This window comes from Patiria miniata, unplaced genomic scaffold (assembly GCF_015706575.1).
Source record: "Patiria miniata isolate m_02_andy unplaced genomic scaffold, ASM1570657v1 HiC_scaffold_15, whole genome shotgun sequence".
NCBI classification, from domain to species: Eukaryota; Metazoa; Echinodermata; class Asteroidea; order Valvatida; family Asterinidae; genus Patiria; species Patiria miniata.
This window is the reverse complement of record NW_024037053.1, coordinates 3483890-3500133: the sequence shown is the minus strand read 5'-3', so window position 1 is coordinate 3500133 and position 16244 is coordinate 3483890. Positions and strand designations below refer to the sequence as shown.

The following is a 16244-nucleotide window of genomic DNA, read 5'->3' as shown; positions in this document are numbered from 1 at the left end:
AACAAACGGGAGTGTCAAATATAACAAATGAAGCTGGTTCTTACTTCAAATTGGGGTGCTGTGGTCCAATGGTTACGGTGTTCGATTCGTGTGCCGTGGTACATGGGTTCGAATCCTGACCGTGGGGACATGGTGATTGTGCTCTTGAGCAAGGCACTTTACCATTATTGCTTCGTCCTTCGGATGGGGCGTAAAGCCGTAGGTCCTGTGTGTTGTGTAATGCACGTTTAAAAAACCCAGTGACACTTATCGCTAAGAGAAGAGGTTTTCCCCGGTGTTTCTGGCAGTGGCTGCAATATGCGCCGCAGCACCTTAAAAGGTGCAACATAATGGGTCTCATATTTCTCATATACTTTATTTACCTTTCTATAATAATAGACATTATTTCCAGCGCCTTGAGTACCTAATTGTTGGTAGAAACGTGCGCTATATAAGACTCCGTTGTTATTATTATTATTATTATTAAATAAATTATCATTTTAAAATATCTTCCTTATTTTTGAGATGGTTCGTTTTGACACATTATGTTCACAAAGTGTAATGATTATCGTTCATTGTTAATGAACAATAAAATGAAAATGCACACTCTGAACCCGATAACATTTTGTCGCATAATTCGTTAAATGACAAATTCCAATGTTTATGTTGTGTACACTTCACACCTTTCAAAGGCTCTTAATCATACTGGTACGCAGTTTCATCTGCACAACCGCAATCCAAAAATTGGGATTCCCCTAAAACAAACCCTATTACACAACGCAAACAAAATGCTTTCATTTTTCAGAATTTTCTCCATTTTTTTTCGAGGAGTCATTGATGAAACAAAGGTCGATACTTTCATCTGTCAATCATTTACTCAGTGTCCTGCGGTCGCTTCTTCCAGCCCGTAGCATCTACCGGCTTCGCATCCGCTCAACAGAGATTATCACTCTACGATAACTACTTTCTGCACACCTTGCTAATATTAACGAGTATTTGTTCAACTGTAATTACCGTCGTTTATAAGCTGGTAGATTTTTTTTCAGCACGTAAGAATGCTTGAATCACATGTTACTCAATAACATCGGCGGCCATGCATATACACACTAATTTGAAAGGGAAATTTTCGTTAATTTTTGCCTATAAAATTCGGTTCATACATAGTCTGAGTATCACCCGTTATCCACGGAGCCCAGTCTCCTGTATAACGTCTGATATATCTAAGCATGCAGATTTATGCGATCCCGCGCCTCAGCCAATCGGAGTCTGCTTTACTAAATCGTGACGTCATTTCATTCCCAAATCAGAACTAACTGTCTGATTGGTCAATTCGGATGCATTGTTTTGTAATACAACAATTACGGCCGGTCATATAGATCGATAAAACCTAGACAAACTTGCGCGTATCGCGTAACATTAAGAGCGCGTGACCACAGCCTTTGTCAAAATCTAGAGGTCAAGAGGCGGTTGTCTTGCATAATTAATCAGCGAATCTGCTCACATTATTATAGACCATGGTCTACTCGGTGTGAGCGCGAACGCAAACGCGAACTTGTGACGTCGAGGCAGGTTCGGGTGTTCGCGCTGTGAAATTGAAACCATTCCAGCTCTGACGAATTTCGCAGGGGATAATTCCTGACGTCATATTGGTCTCGCAATCGCAATCACGTGAAATATGACCCGGCATTCAGGCCAGCAGACAGAAAATCATCGGCCTACAGAAAACTCGATGCAAATTCATTTGAAACAAAAAAACCGTACATAAACATCCCATTAATAACCACAATTGAGACAATCCGGCGCCATTGTATACGATGAGGCTAGTATGAACACCATTGCCCAAAAGTTTCCACATTCAACACACAAAAAACCGAAGAGAAACTGATTGTTTCCAATTCCTTTTTGTTTTATTTACTTTGAGACTGACCATGCATATCGTCCGGAAGGAATTTATTCGTATTCTGTCTGCTATATTCTGCATCATTTATGAGTCAAGTTGCCTCCACAAGTCGATTAGGTTGGTTCTCATAAATCATTAAGGGTCGCAGTTGTTCTAGATCCGTCATCGTCACGCGGCCCAGAAAGGAAAGATATCATCCGCCGCCCGGCCGCCTCCCTCCCCCCCCCCCCCACCCACCCACCTTCTCCACGATGTATTTAAAAGCCCAGATCGGCGCGGCTGGCTACTTTGTAATGACGAGACGTTCTTTCACGTCCGACTTAACGTGTAGTGATTGCATCGGCACGTGTGCCCGGGCGTGATGAGGGGTCGTGATCGGTCAGAAGGAGAGTGAGACTAATGGAGATTGCGAAGACGTAGAGACGAAGATGTCGGTCATGTGGAACGCGGACATGCCAGCTGTCGGACCGTGTCAAGCTGACCGATTCCTTGACCGGAAAGACGGCCGTGACTGTCCCGTTGACCGAGCTCGGTGATCGTGGTGCGAGTGCGTTTGACTTAGCCGGAAATATAGCGAAATAATTTTACTTCCAAGACAACAAAAATTATCTGAGAATCGGTCACAAGTATCAACGACCAACAACATGGATCATATAGGTGCGGAAGCCGCAGTAATTAATCAACATAATGAACAAAAACAAACAACCGGCAGAAATAATACCAACATCAAAACAGCACACTTACGTCTAAGGTAAGCCATGTCTGAATTGCTTGGCTACGGCTTGAAATTGCACACGGGTCTATGTGAAGTGGCTGCAGCCACTACCGTAGACTCGTGTGTAATTTGAAGTCGTAGCCAAGTAATTCGGACACAGCCATACAGTAATGACATGAAAGGTGCTCGGTGCCCTTACCTCTCTAGTGCGATGGCCGTCATGGTGTATATGGAACATGTCGGGGACACGACGCTGATGAAGGGCATGATTCGGCACACGGCTCCACCCAAAGGCCAGTGGTCCAGAATCTCCACCACCAGTTTGATGGGAAGCAGCAACAGGACCAAGAGAAGGTCCGCCAGGGCCAGGTTGGCCAGGAGAAGGCTGGTGGCCGTGTGGAGCCGCCGGCAGCGATGGACGGCGAAGATGACCATGGCGTTCCCGGTCAGCCCCAGCAGGAAGATCAGAGCGTACGCCCCGGTGGCCGGCCCCATGGTCGTCCAGTCGATCTCCTGGACGTAGTCGGCAGAACTGTAGGAGTAAGACGCGGACTCCGAGTCTGGGGTCCAGTTACCGGCGGCGGAGGCGGTGCCAGCGTCACTCTCTCCCCCGGGGCCCGAAGGGGAGGCCCTGGGTTCCTCTCCCGCCATTCCGCGGAAAGTTTTAGCTCACCCCTCCGTGGAAACGTCTCAGGAAACAAGGCGAGACCGTCTCAGCCTGTCATACTCACTGGGAGAGATGCACCGATCCGACAGGCAAGTCGTCATGAACGTCTGGCCGGCCTCCTTACTGAAGCCGAACGCTCCTCTCCTCTTCCTTCTACTGCCTCCTTGGACGCTATTGCATCTGCGACAGAAGCATAACAATCATGAAAATACCAAAAGCTATCCATCTTACCACCCAACAGCCGGACGCTAGCCGCAAAGGCAAACACCGCATCCAATCCCCTGAAATTAGAACCCAAATCTCCATGAACTTTCGTTTGCGGTCGTTGATTAGTAATATCCTTCAAACGGAACAGGACACACATACCACGCCGACGCTTTTTGTATGGAATAAAATAAAAAAATGTTTCCATTCGGGTGTTACTTATTAACCCTAAGTAGTTTGTAATTTATCGGACCGATCTGTTACTCTGTCGCATCCAATTATCCAATTTCGCGTCGGATGAGATTTCTCCCGTGCCCGTTGAGCCGAAAGAAATGGAATGTGTTCAGTCCCAATCTAATTATCTCGGTAACATGGGACCAGAAGATCAGATCGTTCTCCGCATGGATGCCCCCATCAAAAAAAAATCAGCTAACTGACTCGATTCAGCTATCCAAATTCGGTTAACCAAAACGATTTTCGTTATGAAATCCGTTCAGCAGACAGACTCGATTCAGTTAACTGGCTTCATTCAGCCAAGCTAAACAACTCGATTAAGTTGACTTCGTTCAGCTAAGCAACTCGATTTAGCTATAACTAACTTGGTTTAGGTAAGCAGCTCGATGTAGCTATGACTAACTTGGTTTAGCTAATCAACACGAATCGGCTAACCAACTCAGTTCAGCTAAACCAACTCCATTTTGCTCAGCCAACTCGAGTAAACTTTAACGATGTAAATAACTTGGTTTAGGTAACCAACGCCAACCAACTGACCACCTGGATTAGGCAAGACCAACTCGAGCTAATTAATCAACTCGATTTACCTAACCAACTCGATGAAACTTGCACGATATAACTAACTGGGTTTAGTTAACTAACGCGAATTATCAGCTAACCAACTCGATTTAGCTAACCACTTCGATTAAACTTACACGATATAACTAACTTTGTTTAGTTCACCAACACGAATGAGCTAACCAACTGGATTCTGCTAAACCAAATCGATTCAGCTAAACCAAGTCGATTTAGCTAACCAATTCGATTAAACGTACACGATATAACTTACTTGGTTTAGTTAACCAACACAAATCAGCTAACCAACTCGATTTAGCTGACCAACGCGATTCACCAACTCGATGAGGTCCTAACGCCCTCCACACACAAGCTGGACAACCACGACAACTAATATAGCTTTTGCAAGCTGTATGTTAAAATACTTTCACATACAATGTTTGCAACAAAATGCTTTCGATGACGTTTGAATTTAATGTTTAACATTCTCGGTCTATTTTGGGTGTTTTCTTTGTTAATGTGAACAATGTATAATTCGTTAGTGTTCCTGGAATGCCAAACTTGTAAGTTATCTGGTATTTCACACTAGATGACACGAAGGTCCAAGATTCTGTGTTTGGAGTGCTATTTGAAGGGTTTTGTGGTTTAAAATACGACGGTGTTGGACGGAGCAATGATAAATGTCTGTCTGTACGTAATAGCAAACCTCTTATAGAGGGTGAAAGTACAAGAGTTGCGTAAGTGCGGTTAAACCTTCACAGCAAACTTTCAAAATAAATATGATTAATATGCGATACAAACACCCATGCTACACCACAGACGAAACGTAGATTGATTTCGAAGGGATTCGAAGGGATTTTATCTGATGAGCGTTTGTACAGAAAATCAAAGTTCACATTAATATGTATTACCCCTGCTCGCCTGGCCTATAAAAAATGGTGAGTATGCAGCTCGAAGCTGCCATTTTGGGGCAACCAGATTATCATACCATAACAATCTCTTCGGGTACCCATTTTAAGCAAATCACGATAAAACGTCCTGCTTGAGGACACACTACCATACTCGTTGCAAGGCCGGACTGGAAACAATAATCCACAGAGTGATCAATTATGGTTTAGAGTTCAAAGCACCAAAACAAAATGACAAACCTGCCAAGTTTTGAAGAAAAAAACAAAGCAAAGAAAAACATTAATAATTAAAAACAAAAAATAAGTGCGAGTGCACAATAAGCATGAAATCGATCAAAACGATCCCTGCCAGAGCTGAAAAATGCGACGCCGAAAATGTTACGCCGATGGCACATGTGAAACACCATACTTTTGGGCAATTTTGAGGACAATCAGACCGACCGCCACCAATTAGTGCCTACCAGAGCTTAAAACAGCCATGAGGCAAAATGTCGTGCGATACATATTGCTCAAGTTGTAACTAGTTCTCACATTCATTTTGCTTAGCACATAAACTCGCTCCATAAACATCCACATAGACCTTCTGCTTAGCACTGCATCAAATTGGAACCAGACCACAAACCCATAGCACTGCCCCATACCAACATACCACTCAAGACATCTGGAGCAAAACAGTATTAAAGCACATGAAGGAGATGCAATTGCTTTTTCGACTCGGGACGAATCATATTTGTAGAAGTATCAATTCGTATTGAGTCGTGACGCCAGACGAACACACTGGATGCGTCAAAGAGACCCATAGGGACATGGTGTACCCTGATGTGATTGAACACACTTCAACATCATCTTAATAATTAATGAACGTTTCAGTTTTCCCGAAGTTTCATATTCATCCATGTACAGTGGCGTTGCAAGGTCATTTTTTATTGGGGGTGGGGATGGGGTTGGGGTGGGAGGGGGCTGGGGCAGGGGGTAAGACGTGAGAAAGGGCACTCCTCCATCCGTGCTGAAATGTTTAGACAGGTTGTTTTTTCACGGTCACTTAGCCTCCGTAAAATCAAAAAGTGTGTGGTGGGTGGGGGGGGGGGCTGATACCATCTTCCTATGGGGGCGCTGTTCAGACCGGACGATCATGGGCACAATCGGACAATAGGTTGCACTTTTCAGGGCGGCACAAATGCCGACGTTCGCGCAAATTTCCAAAAAGGGCACTCGTAAAAGATCGCTGGTAAAAAAGGCACTTGTGTTAAAAAAAGGCACTCTTTAGAAAATATAAGGGGGGTACTGCAAGTGAAAAAAAGAGACATGGGTACAGAATGGTACTGTTAACCTACCCCCCCCCCCCCCATCCGCCCCCCCCCCCCGGCTTCGCCCCTGATGTACCACGCACTTAAATTAGAACTGAGAGCCACGATTGTGTCAAAATTAAATAAAGCCTAAATTCGAAAAATTAAATTCAAATTTCCTGCCCCGCCCACCACCCCACATCACCCCACCCCCACCCCACATCACCCCACCCCCACCCCACCCCACTCCACCCCCACCCCCATACCACTCCACCCCACTCCACCCCATCCCCAGCACCAAAAATATATGTAGAGAAATACATAAAGGTTTCTTCCCGCATGCCAAGATATGTAAGACACGAAAGGTATCAATATCTTCCTTTTTTCCCCAAAATGTCTTTCATCGTGTTCAGCGCCTCATCTCAACGGCACTGGGTATCTAAGTAGCCAATATGATCCCTGCTTTATGCTTTTCAACACGAGACCCTTTGCCCATAAGACAGCAATTTCATTGTACGATCTTTCCGTGCAACCGCACGGTAACTGCGCGCTATAAGCCACTGGCAAACGAATTCCTCACTTGCCAAGGATAACCGAGAACATCTTCTTACAAACTGAGGCGTTAAAACGGTAGCCGAGTAATTTTCTTTCAAAATTTCCATCCGGACATCGAATGATTTCCGGGTCAAAAATTTACTAAGGATTGAAAAAATGCATGCAACATCGCTCGTTGTCTAAAAATAGGTCTCGACGCAACGTGCGCGCGGTCCACTACTGTTCAATTAAATTTGTTTTTACAGATATACAATTATTACCCTCGTGCCTACGGCTGGAATTCCCGTACTGATATAACAATGATACCTTATGCTAATTGGTGCACGCGTGGAACAATTCGGCCCTTCTACCGTGAGAATCGAATTGCATTTTCCCGGTAATCAGAGGAAGAAGGTGACACGGTTGCGCAGTGTCATCACAATTGCACGCATTCTCAGTCTGTTGCTTTATTTTGCCATTTTTCATGCTTGGGCTGAGGACTCTAAAATTAAAGGGTCCGTGAAATGAATTCTTTGGAGCCTTGGAGGAACACATTTTGTGCAACTTTCTACTCCTTTTAAATGTATGAAAACTATTTGACATCCTTTTTTTGTTGTGATGTCATTTCAGGAAAGACACTGTTCAGTTCAGTGGTTTTCTGTTCAAATTGTGAACCCAAAAAAAATATTCTCATTGAAATTTGTGAGAAAAGTTTGCTCACTGGCTTACTGCCATGTACCGACACAACAACGAATCACAACAGAAAAGAAAATTTAGAACAGGAAAATATCCACATTTTGCGGCAACTTTTGGTGCTGAAATAGCTTTAAATCGAGGTTTTTGTCTAAATGACATCACACTTTTGCTCATGAATATGGATATTTGCATTAGCACATAATCAATAAGGCACCAAAATACCTTTGAAAAAGGCAAAACAAAAATTGAAAATGGGATACAAAGGTGCATTTTCAAGGAATGCTTTTGAAAAAAATTACATTGCATTAGCCCTTTATGTGACACAAAACACTCCCGTTTAAGAGCATTTTTGCAACAAATTAAAGCCTTTTTTGTACATAGCATAGACGTGCGTTAAGGCGGAACTGCAGGAAAAGCTTTGGTATTGCTTTAACAGGCACGACTAAACGTTTTATTCTAAATCATAGTAACGAAGAACACCCTTTGATGTGATACCTCAGGTCAATCACGACGTTGAATAATAGTATTAAAACGTGCAAATCCAATAATTAAACATGTATCTAATTTTGGCATGATCCTACCAAAACATTCAAGTGAACTTTAAAAACAGATTTACGACTCACAAACCAACAACAGCAACCATAAAAATACTACAGCTATAGATATGGGGAGAGGCTACTCTTAAAGACATCACACTCTATCCCTTAAAAACGAATAATGATTTTAAGGTTATTTTGTCCAAGCTCCGTACCAAACGGCGCGGTACAAAGTTACCGACCATCGATTTCCAATGGTCCGTAGAATGTCACAATGAAGATGCAACACAGACGAAGTAAATTAATTGAAAATGCTGCGCGTCAAGCACGTCGGGCGCACATTACTCAAAGCAAATTGCATTCACGTATGGTTTTCCCGCGTTTTTTTCTCCTGGATTGGGGGGATGGGGAGGTCTAGAAGTTGGTGACGTCACCCGAACCAATCACATATGTGCATCTATCGACATGAGCGTTTCGCGCGCAGCACTCTCTCACACATCATGCCAGGCCTGCTCTGTGTATTATTACAGACAGGCGCTAGACACAAGATACAACCGGTCGTAAATCCGGCGATGACTGACGATTTCTTTGATGTTCTGGTTTTTGGGAATGACATTCGCAGGAGCCGAAAGTGGCGGATTGGACAAGCTTTACATCCGAGCGAGTCTGGAGACACGGTGCAAGGCCGGGGATGAATGAATAGAACTAAGACTCCTTCAAAATCTGACGTCTTCGTGGTGCACTTTTGCTGTAAGTATGTTGCATATTCATTGTGATTTGTAGAAAACTTCGAGTCCATCACAGGTCCCTGCAAGTCCATAACAAGTCCTCTAGTCCCAATTCAACTCACAAGCTATTCAAATGAGCTTTGACAAAGACATTACTTTTTTATTGTTCATCCACTGTTTCCTGTGACTGGACTTGTGGTTGACTCGAAAACATCCCCAAGTTTGTAGGCCAGTTTTGTAAGCATTGGTTTGATCTTACTTAAGCCCATAATCCCCGTTTGCTAATTCCTCACTTATTGTCCTTTTGTCATGTCTTAGACAAATCCCTTGCCCAGATTTCTTGGCAATAATAGCTATGCATGAATGACAAATGTCAATTCATCAAAATCGTGTCATATAAATGCATGATTTGGAATAAAACATAGTCTGCCTAGTCTGTTTTATCCGGTTAGCTTAAGGCTAACAGAAAAAAACATCTTTCCCTAAACAAAAATCTAATATAAGCTATATATAGTCAACACATTTGGTTTTCATAAATGTAGGTGGAATATTTAAATTGCTTCCGAGAAAGCTTGATTGTCATTTTCTTTTACATTTTCGGATTACAAATCAAGGACTTTTCCCCACGCCATCTGTGAATAACATTTGAGTTTAATAAGCCACGAATCCACTCCCTTTGGTGAGCGCACTATTCATGACGCTAACCACCAATCTTGATGTCTTAATCATACATGAATAAAAAAAGCGCTGGCGAGAGTCGTTGCATCCGTTTGCAAGTCAACGAGGCGGTGGTGTCCTCAGCCGAAACGGTATCGCTTTTCTTGAATTGCCGCTTACCCAATACCCCCCCCCCCCGCCTGCAATCGGGGACCCCCTATTGTCCCTCTTTTGTTTATACTCTTAACTTTTTAGGAAGACCTCCCATATGTTTTGTACGCGAATTCAAATCGGGGACCTCTCGGGAATTGGGGACCCTATTAACCTCTTTTGTTCAACGTCCCCTATTGAATGCAGAAACAAACTCACACCCACACACACACCCACGTTTGTTTATGGTGTAAATCGAGAATTTTCTTTTGTTCCTCTTCCCTTTTCCTTTGTTTATACTCAAACTTTTTCGCAACAGCTCTCATTGGTTTTGCAAAACTTTTCCAACCGAGGAGTCCTCGATTCGGTTTCTGACCTCGATTTATCGATGATGTTGCACGTGTGGGTCCTCGATTTACTGTGTGAACAAGCAAACCCCCTCCTTCACCACCAGTGGCGTGCCTGGGGTCCAATTCGCAGGGTAGGGACATTTAGAGACACCTCATTTCCAGAGGCGGAACTTGTTTTGTTCCCAAAATGCTCAGATTTGTCATCCACAACGGGTTTGGGATAGGAGAGGGTTACCTCGAGCGAGGGGAACCGTGTTGCCTCCCTCGTGTCCCCCATGCCACCCCCCCTCAGTCCCCCATCCCCTACCTCCCAGTTACGCCACTACCCCAGTTATAAAATGCTTCAGTAGTTTGTTACTACAGCCTTAGACAGGCCTACGAGCGCACTTTAAAAACCTCTTGCGTTTTCTTCAAACCTCGGTTTCATTTAGACTCCAGATAATTTACTGCATGAGTCCAGTGGATCCACCCTAAACCTTGGCCCCAAATTTTGATGCTCCATATGCAGAGCACAGAGCTTCACTAAAAGCCAGAATGTTTGGGTTGGCGGGGGCGGGGTGGGAGCTAGAAATCTCAAAAAGCCATACCTGAAATGACGCCGTGGTTTGTAGACACACAAACTTGTTTCGCGCGTGGAACGTCCTAGCGACTGGGAATCGAAAAATATCAGCCTCCACGTCTTGCACAAGCATCAGCACGGACAACACAAGTGGCGCATATTGTGGAGCTTAGTATTTCACCTTTTTTTTTAGAATGCTTCAAAATTTCAAATATTCATATCTGAAAGATATCTAGATTACGTTTAGTGTAATTACATATCGACATATGCTTGCAGCAAGATAGTAAAGCCACAACCCCTAATTGTATTTAGCAAAAAAAAGTTTTAAAAAAGAAGAAAGATATCTGCACTGTCACAGATAACGTTCATTTTCGTCTTGGGATTCAGCCGCGGGAGTGTTTGTTTTTACTGTCAGGACTAATGGGCCCTAATCGCTTATTGCGGCGGCAATTAGTGCGTTAATTGCGGGCAGGCAAAACCTCGTTGTCAGTCGTGTGTGACTGCATCGGTAGCATCGGCCTATAGCCAAGACAGATGCCAATTTCCATGAGTTCACCCGTAATGATTACGGACGGCGGCTGCTAGCGCTTGAAATGGGTTTCAACTTGTCCTATTGGGACGAGCAAAAGTTGTTAAGACAAAGGTTATCTTTGATTGGCTCTGCTCTTCAAGATCATTACAATGTGTCAACCCATCTGCGTTATGACCACAATTTGGACCGACATCGTTGCAATTTCCCGTTATAGGGGAAATGTGTTCATTATCAGTGGCACCATACACCACATCATATATTCATGCATGCATGCATGCATGCATGCGTGGGTATATCACATTAATATTACATTAATGTATCACATTAATAAGGGAATAAATGTGTGCTCCGGAGGTTTTTATCACTCTGTTTAAGGCTGTTTAGAGTCTGGGTGCTGATAATTACCCGAGCCGGAGGCGAGGGTAATTATCAGCACCCAGACTCTAAGCAGTCTTAAACAGAGTGATAAATACCGACCGAGCACATATTTATTCCCATTCATAAATACCTTTTCGGTAAAAACAAATATCAAATAATTCGTTCAAAAAATCCCGATTTTGTGCAACAAGTTCACTTTATGCTTTTTGAAACATCCCTCTAGCAAAATAATGGAGTGTTCAGCTGGCGAGTAAGATGTAAACAACCCTTTTATGGAGATTGACGCGCGCGTAGCACGTTCTGCGCGATGTCGCGCAGAACGCACCTGGGGGGTTGCGTTTTGAATTTAGAACTATAAAATTTTGACTCGCTGGTAGTGTTGCGCATGCCTACGTGAGGATTGTGAACGTTGAACCAATGAAACGGAAAGAGGAACAGGATTTTTAGGAGTCCACATTTTATTATGACACTGGAAAAGTGTTTAAGACCAGCTAGCCATGTCTTTATCATCCGTTTAAGACCGGCCACGTGACGGGCTCTCGACCAATAGGAATAGCTAAACTGTCTGAGGTATTTATGAATGTATTTTTGTATGTGTAGTTTCCATAGTTGGCTACAGGTAGCTACGCATCTGAACTGCACAAATTATTAACCGAGATACCTGGTTGGATTTTTTACCGGTTTGCTTACTGACCAGCTGTTTTGTCCAAAATCAACAAAGAAAACACAGCAAAAATGGGAACTGACCACACCAAATGCCAATTGTATTTGTAAGCAGCTGTAAATACTGAGGCTTCGCCTTAAATGACGTCAGTATTTTTGCTCATGAATATGTAAATTAGCATTCGCAAACCGGTCCCGATAATCCCCTATAGAAATGGCAACAACAAAAACTGAATGGTAAAAGATGTGCATTTTAAGAATTGCAATAACTCCATGCTTTCTTTAAAGAATTAATTAAAACTGATTTTCACAATTATTCATATTCATACTCTTAATATGGGGGAGTGTGGCCTAATGGTTAGGGTTTGTGACTCATGATCAGGGGTTCGAATCCTGCCGCTGGCCATACGTTGTGTCCTTGGGCAAGCCACTTTATCCCACTTGCCTCTCTCCACCCAGGAGTATAAATGGGTACTGGCATTAGCTGGGGGGTAACCTGCGATGGACTAGCATCCCATCCAGGGGAGTAGAAATATTAATCGTGCTACTGAAACCGGAGATAAACGCCGGCCTGATGGGCCACATTGGCTCGTGACAGACTTTACTTACCTAACTACTCTGAATATAATGTTGCATATTAATAACCATATGCGTTGTTCTTTAAGCAGACGCCGCGGCACACGGTAAGTGAAAGTTCTTTACACGTTTACTCTCGATGATCCATAACAAACAAAACGGCTGCTACCTCACACAAATTTCAACCAGTAAGGTAGACTTAGCCTACATCTGCCCATCTGCAGTATTTACATTCAATTTACAAGAAGGAAGACGTCCAAATTTCCACAAAAAACTTGAAAATGCACAATGGTTAGCAACAATTGTACCATACGGTGCTCTCAGAAATGTTCTGTACTGTTCCTGTGAGCAATCATCCGGCCACAAATTACCTTAATATGGGTCTATCCGAATAAGATATTGGAAATATACAAAGCTATTCTGGAAATTGTTACGGGAAATATAATACCACCGAGCTATATTGTTTCAAATAGTGGCGTATTGACACATATCGATTTGCTATAGCAGGGAACTGAGTCAACACAACAGATGCGCTGAATTGACACGTGACACGCGCGAATGTTTTCAAAGTGAAAGTGTTTTGCGACGCCTATTAGAGATAAATAGGTTGTTCAAATACAGCCGACGTGTCGTGTCGCGTATTGTTGAGGGTGATTGAGCTTTGTGACACTGGCACGTGATGTGGACAAAAAAAATGGCACACAACGGTAAACTACATGCTCTAGATTATAAGTAACAAGATTTTTTTTTAAATCTTTCAAAAAACTTAAGAAATTATGAAAAGTTTATGACTGAGGCGAATTTCTACACAATAATGTATACTGCAAAAGTACCGTAACAGATTGAATTTGCTCTATTTAAACACGAACTTTATGTTGAGTTTCAATCGTCATTCAGTTACTGAAAAAAGTACTCAAGATTTGCTGTGAAACGCGTCAATCTATTGCAGATTGGACTTTGTAGTATTTGTATTCGCAACGACCTTTTCCGCTAAACATGCAATATTACAATATTATTTTTTAAAGTAACTGATATCTCTCGGCATTCTTGGCACTGCTCATTTTAAAGCACGGTTCGTTGTGATTGCCAGATGGACTTGCTTTCAGGAGCTCAATTCTTTTAATGTCACTTGAGTTTAAGACTCGTGTGCCCAAGAACAAGACTAATAACGCAAAGAACATGACGATCACAGATCAGTTTCATAAGTTTGTATTTAGTGATTGATCTTACTTTCCATATAACTCATACCAGTTTGATGAAGAAAAAAAAACCTCATCAGATTTCTCTCCGATAACATATCGATTTAATATTTGAAACTTCAATATCAAAGTCTGCTAACTGCGTCCACGTGGTAAGATAATCTAGAGCGACCGCGGGCCCGGTGTGGGGCCAAACAAATTGACTTTCGGCACCGGCAAGAAATAAATTTAATGAAAGATTCGCTACTGGCGAATCTTCGTTTGTGGGTCGTGGGTGACATGTGGAGATACTATAAAGGGGAATGTTGTTTTAATGACAAGTATACTCAGAGTGATGGGCGCATAATGCGACATGATTAAGGCCAATGTTGTTTACTGGTTTTGAAAAGAAAAACGTGGAGAGAGTTTATCAAACTCTCATCAGCATCACCACGGTTGGTAGACCAAAGGCTTCTGACATCTGATAATCCAATCTGGGCCGCGCCAGCCGACATATGCCACTTCTAATCATCGTCATTCTCTCAAAGGATCTTCTTGCATTACGAGGCCCCATATTTGGGCAAAATCATACATCTCTCCAAGACAAATCAACAAATCTTGAGACCACTCCAGCCTCCGTGAATGCAATAATGTCCCGCGGAAGTATCTGTTTATCGTGCGTGCCCAAGATGCGCCGAGTCATCAACACGGTAATGAAAAGTGGATTGATGTCATTCCAAATCAATAAGTAATTTACTCTCAATCTTTCACTCTTTTTTATTTTTGGTTGCAGAAATGTTCTTCGACAAGCCACTGAAGTATAATCTTACCTACACTAGGAAGTATTCTCTACGGCTTGATTTGACAAAGTAAGAAAGGCATTAAACAAAACGCAAAAAAACAAGGTGCAAACCTTTTTTTCTAATCCACTTAAATTGAAAACACGGCAGTTAATCAACCGGCTTTTGAGGGATAGGACTGCCTTCTTTACACCACAAGAATTCTTGTTCTTTAATTGTGCACAATTCTAATGCAAAGGTATTTTTTTATAGTTCCTATGATATCATCGTCCGTTTAATCAAAGCTGCGAGATTGAGTGCACGAATAATTAGCGAGCTTCTGCACACTAGTGTAGATGTCTTACTAGCACCAATCATCGAGTTTGACAAGACTACATTTTGAGCTGTCCCGCCGGAAACTCCAGGAAAAAAAACATTGAATTCTGCGGCTGTTTTATCCGAATGAGAACCGGTACTGTCCGTCCATATTGCGAAATACGGTGGTACAGTCTGTTATGAAAGTTCCGTCGGTAACGGGTTCTGTCTGAAAAATATTGGCCCAGTTTTCGCTCTCCACGGAACTATTGTCTTAGATCGAGGGCAGTTTATATAATTAGCCTCCCGCTCTCGATTGCTACTATGCAACCAGGTCGTAATGGTCATATCGACATAATGGTCGCAAGGCGCGTCTTAAGGACTTTGGCCTTAAATAGCCGTTTTACGACTGAAATCTACTTAATGATAGCCTGGCGACCACTCTAATGAATTTTTTTCCGCGAATTGACCGCTTAGAAAACTTCTTTCTAAGCCTCTAAATCTGTGCTCTTCAGAAGAAAACTCATTGAACGGATTGCTCTCAGCTGACGAATCAAGGAAGAAAAGCGTAATTTTAAACGAAACATTACTAAATGTACTCCGCTCACTATATTTGACCTTTAAAAAAATATTGTTTTCATTGTGTACGTCACGTTTAGATTTATATGCTTTACTATTAACAGAAATTAGAAAGTGGCCCATTTTATTACTTGAATTAAATTTGAGCTTCGTGTTTTTACGTTTATTATTCCCAATGTTTGTTCATGCAATGGCTTATATTGGAAAGCTAAAATAATATCTTAGAAGAAGCTAAAAAAAACAATAGAAATCTAAAAATGAAAAATGAATTTTTCGGGATACCACACCCGTAAAAAGCACTGATATCTAATTTAAAAGAATAAAACCTGGGTGATTATAATATCATGGCCCTCTTGCGAGTTGTCGTAAACAACTCCTTATAGGGAGCTTGGCGCGCACGTTGTGCGTACTGCGCGATGTGGCGCATAACGCAGCTGTGCCGGTGTAGTTCAGATTTAGGACTATGAAATACGGACTCATTGGTAGTATTGCGCATGTCTAACCGAGGATTTTTGTGACACTTGAAAAGCCATCCGGTGTTTCATCAACGGTTTTATCAGGCCGGCCTCTCGACCAATAGGAATGG

At 42.5% G+C, this 16244-nt stretch overlaps 1 protein-coding gene across 1 annotated transcript in view; it reads right to left on the bottom strand.

The window, feature by feature from the left end:
* Positions 1-16244, bottom strand: part of LOC119722457 (somatostatin receptor type 5-like) — a 36605-nt gene that overhangs the window by 19644 nt on the left and 717 nt on the right. The window contains exon 2 of the mRNA XM_038192585.1: positions 2794-3441. Within this exon, the coding sequence (XP_038048513.1) occupies positions 2794-3245 (452 nt within the window). The 5' untranslated portion in view covers positions 3246-3441. The remainder of the gene's footprint in view (positions 1-2793; positions 3442-16244) is intronic.